The sequence below is a fragment of the Chiloscyllium plagiosum genome, chromosome 5 (assembly GCF_004010195.1).
Source record: "Chiloscyllium plagiosum isolate BGI_BamShark_2017 chromosome 5, ASM401019v2, whole genome shotgun sequence".
In the NCBI taxonomy this organism is placed as follows: Eukaryota; Metazoa; Chordata; class Chondrichthyes; order Orectolobiformes; family Hemiscylliidae; genus Chiloscyllium; species Chiloscyllium plagiosum.
The window spans coordinates 75,240,108-75,254,120 of NC_057714.1; the positions used below are offsets into that span (position 1 = coordinate 75,240,108).

Sequence of the window (14,013 nt, forward strand, 5' to 3'; positions counted from 1 at the left end):
CGCCTCATCTTCCGCCTAGGAACCCTCCAACCACAAGGGATGAACTCGGATTTCACCAGTTTCCTCCCCCCGCCCTGTCTCAGTCAAATCCATCAAATTCAGCACCGCCTTCCTAACCTGCAATCATCTTCCTGACCTCTCCGCCCCCACCCCACTCCGGCCTATCACCCTCACCTTGACCTCCCTCCACCTGTCGCATTTCCAAAGCCCTTCCCCCAAGTCCCTCCTCCCTACCTTTTATCTTAGCCTGCTGGACAAACTTTCCCCATTCCTGAAGAAGGGCTTATGCCCGAAACGTCGATTCTCCTGTTCCCTGGATGCTGCCTGACCTGCTGCGCTTTTCCAGCAACACATTTCCAGCTCTGATCTCCAGCATCTGCAGACCTCACTTTCTCCTTCTCCTGAATCTCCCAGGCTTTGACCTTGCCCAGGTCCTCACTCTGCCTGTCTAATAGAGCATGAAGCTGTCCACCTTTCTCCCTCGCCTCTGACATATGAGGTGACCATGCCAGCTGTGGTCATACACACAGATATATATCATATATTCAAAGTGTGTGTGAGTGTGTGAGAGAGAGAGAGATTCAACAGATCTGAGAGATGCCATCTTGGTTGAGAAGTTCACAAATGTTGGATGCCAATATCTGTGTAAGAGAGCTGTGTAAGAGGTGACCATGCCAGCTGGTGGCCATAGATCTTACCTGGAGACACTGTCTGATGCTGAATACTAATACCCACCCTGAATTTCTTGTCAAGAATGCTCAAAGTCTATCTTGTTTAATGCAATTGGTAAGATAGGAAGCTGCAAATTTAATGAGGTGAATTGCAGTGTTTATATGTCATGTAGCAAGCTATAATCCCCCTAATCAACAACTTGCCCTGCTTAGCAAGTAACACGTCTCACTGCTCACAAATGCAGAAAAAAATGCAGCAAATTGCTCCCAATGGGCCTCGCTGGATTTCTCATTCTGATTCGGCCACAAATCTCAATATTGCCTGCAACAATCGGGATCCCATAAGATTCTGCCTTCGAACTGCAAAAACAATCTAAGTAGTGGCATTCTTTACATTTGGGAACTGACAGCTTCCTGAATGCAGGCTCCATATAACTCTTTCCCATGTTGTCCCACTTTAACAAACTAATGGTCTCCGAAATTTGAAAGCAATTTCCAGCCAACAAATATAAAAATGGTAAAATTATTGGTTTTGCTGACCAGTCAAGAGGCTCTTTCTTGCCACCCACCCTTGAGTTTCTGGGCAGTGAAGGTTAGTTTTCAGAATAGTTCCTCGTTACTGAAAATGACAAATATCTGCTTCATTTTTAGCTAAAAAATTTTAATAGCAATTTTTTTGTTTACCATTTAGTCACTTTGTATTAAATATTCAACACATAATATCAATTCTGCACAATATTATGCAATGCAACCAATAAATTGAAATTGTTTTGCTGTGGAAATATTTTGGAATTTGTCTATGCAATGTTACATTGCTTAAGATTAACAGAGTTTTAAAATCTGCAAACACGCATTATTCTTTTGTTCACTGACATTTCGTGCTGATTACTGATTGTATATTGCAATCACTTTATTTTCCTGTTTATAATACTTAGCACTTTACAAGTTTCTCCAAGAAATTGCAGTTTCCTTTCTTTCTTAATCTATGGCACAGCTTTCCTCCCTTTTAGGATCAGAGCAGCTTTAGTTGTTTGGAGACAGGAAGAGGAAAAGACTCCATTCATATTTTCACAAACATATCCTACGTATCTTTATTCGCTATTTGCACCATTTTCTTCTTGGATGTAGAGGAAAGCCTATATTTTATGAAGTGTTGTTCCTTGCTTGATTTTGAAACAACAAAGACAGTATCAAGATAAACTGTGTATTGATGTACAAGTGTATACTAATTTTCAGTGCAAGTGTAATTCGTCTAGCTATTGTTATTGGCAGGAAATGGTGGTGGAGGGGCTCAGTACTGAACAGAGTCAGGCCTTTCCCTCCAGGAAGTGAGACTGAACAGTAAAGGATGGACTTGGGATAGCTGTTGTACTGTAAAGTAGAGAATAGCAGAGACCTGTGCAAATCATCTGCCCATCCTGTCACTGCAGAGTGTAATTATAATTTGAGGCTGTATGTTCCTTATATCTTGGAAATAAGGCCTATCATTGCCAAAAGGTTTCATTCATAGACTCAGTATTAAAATGGTTTGCTCTGGCACTCTGAAATTCTTATATTAGTACCTATTCATAATCTATTTCTGTCAATTTTTAGAGGTTCTAATTAATTTGTAAGGCATAATATATACAAATATGAGTGATTTGTTCTGAAAGTCATATCACTCAACTGAGTACTCATTTTGTGCAAGGTTTTGACAAAGCGTTTCCGTCATCCATGTTTCCTTCTTCTCAGTTCACTTATGGAGTCTGTGATATCACTGGCAAAAACTACATTTTGTTGTTCATCCTTAATCCCACAAAATGCTGGTGCTCGACATTCTTAAATTACTGCAATCTACATGGTCTACATTCAAAGTGCTGTTAGGGAGGGAGCTCAGGATTTTGACCCAGAGAGAGTGCAGGCTGTTTGTAAAGAAGTTCCAATACATTGAACCAGTGACAGTGAAGGAATGGTAATATATTTGCAACTCAGGATGGTGTGTGACTTGAAGGGCAACCTGCAGGTTTTAGTGTTCCAAGCTACGCTTTGCAGTTCTGGTTGGTATATGACATGGGTTTAGAAAATACTGCTGGAGAAGCCTTGGTGGGTTGCTGCAGTGTCTTTTAAAGATGGCCCAAACTGCTGACACCAAGTGATATTGAAAGAGGATTATTTAAGGCGATTGTGGTTGGATGGTTTTATGTTTAACTGAACTGTCTTTAATCTCTATTCACAGTACATTAAATATCAACCCAATTGACTTTTACGTTTGACCACTTGTGGAACATTGCACTGGAAGTAATGCCTGCTCCATTTTAGTAACTCTCAATCATATTCTCATTCATTTCTGGAGGAAATATTTAATAAAGTCTTGCAACTTCCTCCAATTCTGCATGGTATGAGCACGCTGGCTGAAACATAAAAAATATCATAGACATATCGACTTAATATTTAATTAATTGTGGATGCAAATAGGTATGTGTTGCTTATGTATATACCAGAAGACATGGAGGTGCTGGTGTTGGACTAGGGTGGACAAAGTTAAAAATCACACAACAGTAGATTATTGCCCAACAGGTCTATTTGGAAGCACTTGCTTTCAGAGCACTGCTTCTTCATCAGGTAGCCGATGCAGGAGTCGCGTTCTGAAAGCTATTCCATCTAAATAAACCTGTTGGACTATACTGTAACCTGGTGTTGTGTGATTTTTAACTTCATACCAGAAGAGACAGATTTTCTTTACTTTACAGAAAAATTAAATAGTTTCTAGAGAGACACAGATTTAATGGTAAAACCTGTCTGTTTTTATAGCCAGTAGCTGTGGTACTTTATGGAAGAAAGATCCTTTAACAGGCACCTGCTACCAAATCAACTATAATTCAGCTTTAACATGGCATGAAGCAAGAAGGAGTTGTCAGCAACAGAATTCAGACTTGCTGAGTGTGACAGAGCTGCATACACAGACATACCTCACAGGTAACAAATTATTGAACAAAAATGTTTTTCAAATGTTATTCTCAAGCAAAACAAAGATGCCATTACCCATGACTAGCAAGTTATTAATCTTATTGATTTTTTGCTGCAGGAATGGTCTCAAAAGCATCTATTATTAGTTTGTGAAAACCAAATCTTTCCAATACCTATATTTTTAGGTTGTATATGTCAGTGCTATTTCTTGTTTGAACATGGACTATATTTATGTTTAGAGCATTTATTTGTGTTAAATGAGATTAAAAATATGAGAAATAAAGATGAAACATTTATTTCTAATTCTCAGACTGTAAGGATTGTTGCTGAGGCAACTGTTGTTACTCTAATCTTGGTGAGTTGCTGCATTGCATCCTGTTGAGTGAACATACTGGACAAGTTTGAGCTCTGCAAAGACAGGCAGCATCAATAGGATGTTTAGCTCATATTTGAATTGGATTTCTAAAGAGGTCACTATCAGGCGGAGAAGGTTGTGTCAATGCATGCTTATCTGTATAGATCCAAAATAGACTCTTGTCAAAGTTTCATACAAGAAATTATTTGCAAAACTGAAAATATATAGATGTGAATCTAATTGTGTCACATCATTTGATAACAGGTTCAGAGTTAGGAAATTAGGGAGACTTGCAATTAGTGGTATGTAACGAGATAATGTTCCCTACTCACCTGTATTTGGGCCTCAACTTTCACCATGACTATCAATGACTTGGATTCAGGAATGCATTCAAGTTTGTAGCTAAAAATAAGTTAGAAAACAGAGCACATTGTGTATTCCATCCTTATTCCAATTTATTTCCTTCTGGTGTTTTCGTCCATGGCTCTATTTCTTATATTTACCACAGAAAGAATGCAACAAAAGTTCATCAGAATAATTGTTAAAATAGCATATTGTTGTCATCTATGAAGGTATTGAGTCAACTGGGCCACTATTTACTAGAGTTTAAAAGAATGAAAGGGAGTCTCATGAAATGTGTAAAATTTCAACAGAGCCAGACAGACTGGTTGCAATGATAATGTTTCCCTATGAGACCATGAGGCTCAGCACAAGGGGTCATGGTCTCAAGAAATGGGGTGGATCACTTAGGACTGAGTTGAGGAGAAATGTCTTTGCTCAGAGAGTGGTGCCAGATCATTGTACATCTGTAACAAAAAAGATAGTTTTCTGGACACTAATGGTGACAAGGGTTTGGCATTGAGATAGAGGATGAATCATTGTTGTAGGAGCGATGGGATGAATGGCCTACTGCTGCTCCTATTTTACAGTTTCTATGTTTATATATTTTAAGGTTTTAAACTTGACAATTGCAACAAAGTTTCAGTTGGCCCTTTACATTCTACCATCAATTAATGGGAACTCACCAATACTCTGGCCAGTATCGTAACTTTCACAAAGTCTTCATCACCCATCACCCTGCACTCACTGACCAAATTGGCTCCTGGGTCAACAAATCATGACTCATCTTTGTTTCCAAATCCTTCCATGTTCTTTGATCTCCTTATCTCTGTAATCTCCTTTACTCCACAATTCCCTGAGATATCTGCACCTCTTCCAATTCTGGTCTCTTGTCCATCCCCAATTTTAGTTGAGCCATCCTTGATGTCCATGCCTTCCACTGCCTATGCCCTATGTTCTGCAATTCCCTCCCAAAGACTTTTCTGCTTCTCCATCATTCTTTCCTACTTCTGAGTCAAATGTAGACAGGCAGGAGGCTGGAAGAACTCAGCCAGCCAGGCAGCATCAGGAGGTGGAGAAGTTGACGTTTTGGGTGTAACCCTTCATCAGGACTGAGGGTGGGTGTAAGGGGAGCTTTAGATAAAAAAGGTGGCGAGGGACTGGGGATAGGTGAAGACAGTTGGAGGGTACGACCTGGTTGGTCAAGGGGAGGAATGAATCTGGTTGGTGGCAGGGAGCAGTGGAATGGAGGGGGAGGGGCTAGGAAGGGAGTCAGGGGATGGGGAGAGAGGTTATTTGAAATTGGAGAACTCAATGTTGAGTCATCCGGGTTGTAGGGTGCTCAAGCCGCAGATAAAGTGTTGTTCCTCTGAGTCAAATGTAGCACAATAAGTATCAGAGGAGATATCTATCAATCTCAGTTCTCAGCTGCGTTATCTTCTCCTTTGAAGAAAGAAGTTAAAAATCACAAAACACAGAGGCAGTGCCTAGAAAGCTAGTGCTTCCAAATTTCAAATGGACTATAACCTGGTGTTGTGTGCTTTTTAACTTTGTCCAAGCCAGTCCAACGCCGGCACCTCCAAATCTTGAAGGAAGAAAGTAGAGGGTTCAGAGTCTGATAAGAGATTAGGTGAAAGGGAGAAGTAGTGGAGTGTGACTGAGAGACTAAGATGTTAAAATGAAATGAAGACCTGTGTTGGCCTCATGTATTGGCTGTTCAGATAGTGATATGAAGTATCTACAGAGAGTGAGGAAAGAGTGAATCAGCAAGGAGTGCCACTTGAATGTTTTACAAGTTACATCCACACTTATTTTGAAGGGAATGAGTATAAAAATAGGGAGGGCTTGCTAAAACTGTACAAGACATTAGTTGGACCACAGCTGAAATACTGTGAACAGTTGGTCCCCTTATATAAGCAATGATCTACTGTACTGGAGACAGGCCAGAGAAGGTTCACTGGTTGATGCCAAGTAGATGAGGATGTCTTTTGAAGAGTGGTGAGTAGATTGGGCCTGTACTCATTGGAGATGCTAATTTCATAGCTTGGTTAAAATAATCTCACAATAAAGCCCATTAAACTGCAAATTGATTATGATCTCCCCTGTCCAAGGGAATAAATTGAATTAAAATCTACCTGTGTGTCTCATGATGGCTATTCGGTGAAAGGAATCCAATTACACATTCATTTAGTTCTTAAATTTCCAACCATCATTTCTGTGTATATTTTACCAATTCCTTATAAATAATGTGAGGAAGTTTCCTTAATCAAAAGAAGAACATGCATTTATACAGTGTCTTTTATGACCTCTTGAGGTATCATATTGTTTTGCATCCAATGAAGTATTATTGAAATGTAATTATTTCTCTTTAAAATTCATCTACTTAGCTTGTATGTTTTGGTGGCAAGTCATGGGTATTACGAATTGCATATTTTACAATTAATAACTTGCACATAGTATCGACATTAAAAAAAACAAAACCACTTATTTAATTAAAGAATATACAGCCCAGAACTCTTGCTGTTAATATAGTGTGCACTATTTGATAAGTTTCTGCACATCAGATCTGTGAACAAAGTTAGACCATAGAAGAGAGTCGTAGAGTCATAGAGTCCTACAGTACGGAGACAGGCTCTTTGGCCCAACCTGGCCCATGCCGACCAAAAGGTCCATCAATGCTAAACCCATTTCCCTCCACTTGGCCCACATTCTTTTAAACCTTTCCTATCCATGTATTTGTCCAAATGCCTTTTCAATTTTGTTAATGTACACACCTCAACCACTTATGCTGGCATCTTATTCTACATGCATACCACCCTCTGTGTAAAGAAAAAGTCCCTCCGGTTCCCTTTTATTTTTGCCCCTCTAACCTTAAATTGATGCCCTCTTGTCCCCAATTCCCCAATCCTGGGAAAAAAAACTGAGCGGCATTCACCCTAATTGGTGTTAGGTTCTATGCTGTTTCTCATATATAGCCTAATGACCTTGGTGTACAAAGCACAACTTAAAAATTTGTTTCAATCCAAAACTTGGAAGTATTGTTAACTCTAAGGAGTATCATGTAGAAACTTCAAATACACATTGACAAAATGAAGGAATAGGCAAGTAGTAAATGGAGTATTGCATCCAGTTCTGGGCATCACATTTCAGGGAGGCTGTGAAGAAACTGGAGAGAGTGCAGGATAGGTACACTGGAATGGTTGAAAGGAAAAAGAACTCAAGTTACATAGATAGATTGGAAAGGTTGGGGAACCTTTCCTTGGAGAAAAGAAGGTTGAGGGGGGATTTGATAGATTCAAAACCATGTGGAGGAAAAGCGGAGTAGATGGGAAAAACTACACCCATTGGTGGAAGAATCAAGAACAAGGGATCCCTGAAGTAATGACAACATAGGAGAAAGCTTTTTAACATTGTGAGTGGTAAGGATCTGGAATGCCTTAAAGTGTGATGGTGGTGGCTTGACTAAAGGCAACCAAGGGGAAAGTGGGTCATCAGCTGAAAAAGAATAACTTGTGCATCTGAGGAGAGAAGGTCAGGCAGTAACACTTAGTGAATTTCACCTTGGAAAGCCTGTACAGAATGGGCTTAATGACTTCCTTTTGTTTTGTAATCATTCCTGTATCCAATTCTGGGCATTTGTAATGCTAAAAGCTCAAATGTCCCAATGTTGATGACACCAACTTCCTTAAGATTTTGGCAGCAAGTTTCATTTCATGAAATTGCTTCCAGCCAACTTCCAATGACCTGTGACCTCACTTATTGGATTGCTGTTGACCCTTCTGTGTCTCCTGTCATGTTGAGCTTGGCCCTTGTCACTCTCACTCTTCTGTGTGCCATTTCTTCTTAGCTTTGGGTTAGTTAATACTAATTTAAGCTGTTCTTCTTTCCTCTGCAGTTCTATGTGTTAAGATCTACCATTTGGTTACAACTCTGAGAGTTTGTGTAAACATTTGTCATTTTCTGTTTTCAGCTTTGTTTGAGGGATATAAATTTCAATGCACACATAACTGCATTGTTCGTTAAGGGAATGTATTCAATTTCACTAATACTAATAATCAATCATTTCTTCCTTTGGCTGCTACAGGCCCTACTTTGACTAAGGTTCTAATTCTGCAGACCCTCGCCTTGTTTTAGGAAATCAATTGTCCCAAAATATGAGAATAAGATGATGTTATTAGTAACTGTTCTGAGCAATGCATTTATCTTTCATTTAGGACTGATGAATAATATTGGGACATCACTTTGGATAGGACTAAACAGCCTGGATCTTGACAGAGGTTGGCAATGGAGTGATCAAAGTCCCTTCAGATACTTGAATTGGGCTCCTGGTAAGTAATAGAAATGTTTCAGTATGTAATGAAATGGAAATAAAAATAATAACTAATTCTTGAGCTGATTGCCTGTGCCCTAGAATTCCTGGGCTCCAACGTCACAAATGTTGCATTCATAGCGAGCATCACTAGATTTGCGCACCATATCAATTAGATCACAAGTCTTGGTTTGGATTAGCACCATTTGTGGACACACAGGTAAGTTGATATTTCAGAACAAGCAGCATGCAATGAAATTTGAACATAAGGGTATGTGGATTTTAAGGTGGGTGGATTAGGGGATTTTGGTAAACTATTACCATTTACCATAATCATTCATCTGCAACAGAACACAACTTGTGGAAGTTGGACATGTGAACAAAGAAGGTTTACAGCCCAGGAACAGGCCCTTCGGCCCTCCAAGCCTGAGCCAATCCAAATCTACTGTCTAAACCTGCCACCCAATTCCTAAGCATCTGTAACCTTCTGCTCCCCACCTACCCATGCATCTGTCCAGATGCATCTTAATTGAATCTACCATGCCTGCCTCTACCACCTCTGCTGGCAATGCATTCCAGATGCCTACCACCCTTTGTGTGAAGTACTTGCCATGTCCATCCCCCTTAAACTTTCCTCCTCTCACCTTGAAAGCGTGATCTCTCATTATTGAATCCTTCACACTGGGAAAAAGCTTGTCTCTATCCATCCTGTCTATATCCTTCATGATTTTGTAAACCCCAGTCAGATCCCACCCCCCCCCCCCATATCCTTTTTTCTAATGAAAATAAACCTAACCTACTCAACCTCTCTTCATAGCTAGCATCTTCCATACCAGGCAACATCCTCATAAACCTTCTCTGCACCCTCTCCAAAGCGTCCACATCCTTTTGGTAATGTGACACCCAGAACTGTACATAGTATTCTAAATGTGGCTGATTTTCACATGTCTTGCCAGCTCTTATACTCAATACCACATCCAATGAAGGCAAGCATACTATATGCCTTCTTGATCACTCTATCCACCTGTGCAGCAACCTTCAGGGTACAATGGACCTGCACTCCCAGATCTCTCTGCCCATCAACTTTTCCCAAGACTCTTCCATTCATTGTATAATTTGCCCTAGAATTAGTTTTGCCTAAATGTATCACCTCACATTTGTCTGGATTGAAATCCATCTGCCACTTTTCTGCCCAACTCTCCAGTCTATCTATATCCTCCTGTATTCTTTGACAGTCCCTTATGCTTTCTGCTACTCCAACAATCTTCGTGTCATCTACAAACTTGCTGATCTTACCAACAGTGCCCTCTTCCAGATCAGAGTAGAGTGTGTAGAGTGATATGGAAATCCTGGAGTTTTGGTCTGTCATTCATGGTTCAGATAGAGGCTGTGATATGCTGTACTCTTCCCCAGACCTGCGAATTATTGAAATCAGTGCAAATTTTAACATGCCCATCACATACCCTTATTAAAATTCATAAAATGTTAAACTTGTCCAATCGTAGTTTCAGCAGTGCTGAGATCAATCACATTTGAGAAACAACAAAATAGCTCTGAAAGATTAATTTTATGTTCATGCAGTGTCGTTACAAAATTGACTTATTAATCAGTTCATCACTTTGCAAGTCAGCTCATTAAGAGCTGACAGGCGACCAAGGTCAAGTATCTTTAAGAGACAAAAGAAACTGCAGATGCTGGAATTCAAAGTAGACAGGCAGGAGGCTGGAAGAACACAGCATCAGGAGGTTATGAAGTCTACATTATGGATATAATCCTTCTTCAGGACTGGGGGAAGCTGCAGATAAAGGGGGTGGCAGGGGCAGGGTGGTGAAGTAAGGATAAATGAAGACAGGTAGTGGGTACAACCTGGTTGCTCAATGGGAGGAATGATTCCGTTAGGTGACAGGGAGCAGTGGAAGGAAAGGGGAAGAGCTGGGAAGGGAGTCAGGGGATGGGAACGGAAGGTTATTTGAAATTAAAGAACTCAATGTTGAGTCCTCTGGGCTGTAGGCTGCCCAAGCGAAAGATGAGATATTGTTCACCAATTTGCGGTTTGGTGGCTGGGTGCCTTTCAGATATTTGGTTCTTAAAGTCTACCATTCAAGAAAGTAAGTTTATTTTTATTTTTCTTCTGGAGTTTGGGTCTTAGGAAGAGGGAGGAGTGAGGCAAGAATGGGGATTGGTTTACAGAAGCTCACTTTTTCTCATCTGTGGCTCCAGTTGCCCCAAATTGGGGAAAGTTCCTAATGCCATGAATAACTTTAATAAGACTTCCCGATCTTTAAATTCATTGAAGTATGGGCCGAAATTAATTTTCTTTCTTTCCCTACCTATAACTCTGTAAACTTGGATGCAAACCTTTTGTGATTCATGCACAAGAACTTCTAATCCTAATATCCAGCAGCTTTCTTCAGTCTTTTTCCATTTAAATAATATTGACCTTGTATATTCTTCCCATTGAAGTGCACAAGCTCATTTTTTTCACATGATAGCCCATTTGTTGAATTTTTGCCTTTTCATTTAACCAGTCTATATCTATCTCATGCACAAGAACTTCTAATCCTAATATCCAGCAACTTTCTGCAGTCTTTTTCCATTTAAATAATATTGACCTTGTCTATTCTTCCCATTGAAGTGCACAAGCTCATTTTTTTCACATGATAGCCCATTTGTTGAATTTTTGCCTTTTCATTTAACCAGTCTATATCTATCTATGGATTCTTTGCATTGTCCTTACCTCGTGCCTTCTCATCTATGTTTGTGTCATATGCAAACCTTTTGATGGTGCATTAACTTTGTTTTTCTTTCTTTGCAAACTCAAGGATATCCATCATCTGAACCAGAGCATGCATGCGTGGTTATGAATCCTTTAGTGGGAGCAAAGTGGGAAAACAATGCTTGTTCTCTGAAACTGGGATATATTTGTCAGAATGATATTGGAAACAGAAATTCTTCTAAAGCTGTTGAAGGTTAGTCCTTCTGTGTATAACCATTTGAAACTGATACTGTTTGAACACAGAACAACAAATTTCACATGGATAGATGTTTTTACGATCTTGCTTTAATTGAGTTAAGAATTCCTGCTTATGTTAGTGTATTGGTCGGGAAGCTTTCTTTTTAGAACATATTTTAGGTTTATCTCACAAAACCAAACAGAGGTAATTTTTATTAGCATTTTCATATTTCAGCCTGACTTTTCCTCTGAAATGTTATAACCTTGCTGGAAGATTCATAAAGCTACCACAGAAACAATATAAATGGCTGAATAAGAGCATATGCCATTTCTCCTGGAGCTCTGCTGGTCATCTGCCAGTATAACATCAGGAGACTGGGAGATACCAACATCATTATCAATAACTAAACAGAACTTCTCCTCACAATGGTTTATTTATTTTAATCATCCCTGAAGTATGAGTGTCACTGGCAAGGCCAATATTTACTATCCATCCCTAATTAACCTTCAGGAGTTGGTAGTTAGCCACTTTATTGAAACATTGCTTAGCACCTTACACCAAGAGTACAATGAAGAAATTACATGATTTTGACCCAACAATTGTGAGGGAATGCTAATGTTGTTTTGGGATGGCACATGGTTTGGTGGGAAACTTGCAAGTGATGACATTCCCATGAGACCACTGCCCTTGTCCACCTAGATTGTAGAAGTCCTGGGTTTGAAAGGTGCTATTGAACGAGCCCTAGCAAGTGGCTGCAGTACATTTTGTAGGTGATATAGCTTGGTGTCATTATGCACTAGTGGCAGAGGGAATGTGTAAGAGAAGGAATAAGATGTTGATTGAATGGGATTCTTTGACTTGCATGATGTGAAGCTGTCTAGGTTTTGTTGAAGCTGCATGCTCCACTAAGTGGAGATTATTCCATCACACTCTTGATTTGCACCTTCTAAATGGTGACTGGACTTTGGGCAAGCAGGAGGTGAGTTAATTTCAGCAGAAGTCTCTCTGATCTGGCCTTATGCCCAAAATATTTGAGTGATTGAACTATTTAAGTTTCTGGCCAGTGGTAACATCATAGAATATTGATTGTGTGGTATTAACTCTAATTCTAAACCGATTGGAATAGGTAAAGGGACAGTTGGGAAGTGAGAGATCTTTAAACATGAAATAATGAGAGTTCAGAGACAGTATGCTCCTGTTAGTGTTAAGGGCAAGGCTGGTAGGGTAGGGAATGCTGGATGATTGGAAAAATTGAGGCTCTGGTCAAGAAAAAGGTATAGACAGTGGATCAAGTGAATCCCTCGGAGTATAAGGGTAGCAGGAATATATACTGAAGAAGGAACTCAAGAGAACAAAAAGGGCAAATAGTGTTAAAGGGATTCTATAAATACATTAAGGGAAAAAGACAGTGAGTAGGAAGAGAATAGGGCCCCTTAAAGATCTAAGTGGCTTTCTATGTATGGAACCACAGGAGATGGGTGAGATATTAAATGAATATTTCACTTCAGCATTTACTGTGGAGAAGGATATGGAAGCTAAGGAACTTGGGGAAATAAATAGGTATTGAAAAAAGTTCATATTATAGAAGAGGAGATGCTGGATGTCTTAAAACGCATAAAGGTGAATAAATCCTCAGGACCTGATCAGTTGTTTCCCAGAACTTTGTGGGAAGCTCAGAAAGTGATTGCTGGGCCCCTTGCTGAGATATTTGTATGATGGATGGCCACAGGTGAAGTGGCGAACAGAATCTGCAGCTGTAAGAAGTAAAATGTTGTGGTTTGAAATGTTCAGAATTATATAGTGGTCTCAAATTCTATAAACTTATAACAGCTTGCATAAATCATTGCTCCCTCCTGTTGTACAAGCTCAGAACATAATAGAAGGTACTCAATGCACGTTGCGCAGCTTTGTATTTCACATCTGTAGGAACCCAGCTCTGCAGAATTTCACTGACTGGTATTTAATAATAGATGACATACTTGACTGGTCATAATTTCTACAAATTTGATCTACATATTGATTTTGAAACAGTTTTTAAAAAACATTGTACCTCTCAAAATCTATTTTCTTGTGCTTCAAGTACATCTCTCAAGACATAACTACTGATTTTTATTCTTATTTTTATTTTTTTTATCACTTGTGGGATATGGATGTTGATAGCTGGGCCAGCATTTATTGCCTGTCCCTAGCTGCCCTTGAAAAGGTGGTGGTGAGCTGCTTTCTTGAACTGCTGCAATCCATTTGCTGCGGGTTGACCCACAATGTCCTTAGGAGGAAATTCCAAATGGACTGAGATGCCTCAAGGTGACCTTTCTCAATAGATATTAGAAAAAGATACATTACATGTACCAAAAGTAGAAGTGCATTTTGTTTAAATTGATTATAGTTTTCTTGGATATTGTACATAGAATACATCCTTCCTTATTGACTTGATCCATA

The 14,013-nt window shown here is 39.5% G+C and overlaps 1 protein-coding gene across 1 annotated transcript in view; it reads left to right on the forward strand.

The window, feature by feature from the left end:
• mrc1a (mannose receptor, C type 1a) overlaps positions 1-14,013 on the forward strand; it is a 151,084-nt gene that overhangs the window by 28,503 nt on the left and 108,568 nt on the right. The window contains exons 4-6 of the mRNA XM_043690393.1: positions 3,462-3,626; positions 8,526-8,639; positions 11,443-11,589. Of these exons, the coding sequence (XP_043546328.1) occupies positions 3,462-3,626; positions 8,526-8,639; positions 11,443-11,589 (426 nt within the window). The remainder of the gene's footprint in view (positions 1-3,461; positions 3,627-8,525; positions 8,640-11,442; positions 11,590-14,013) is intronic.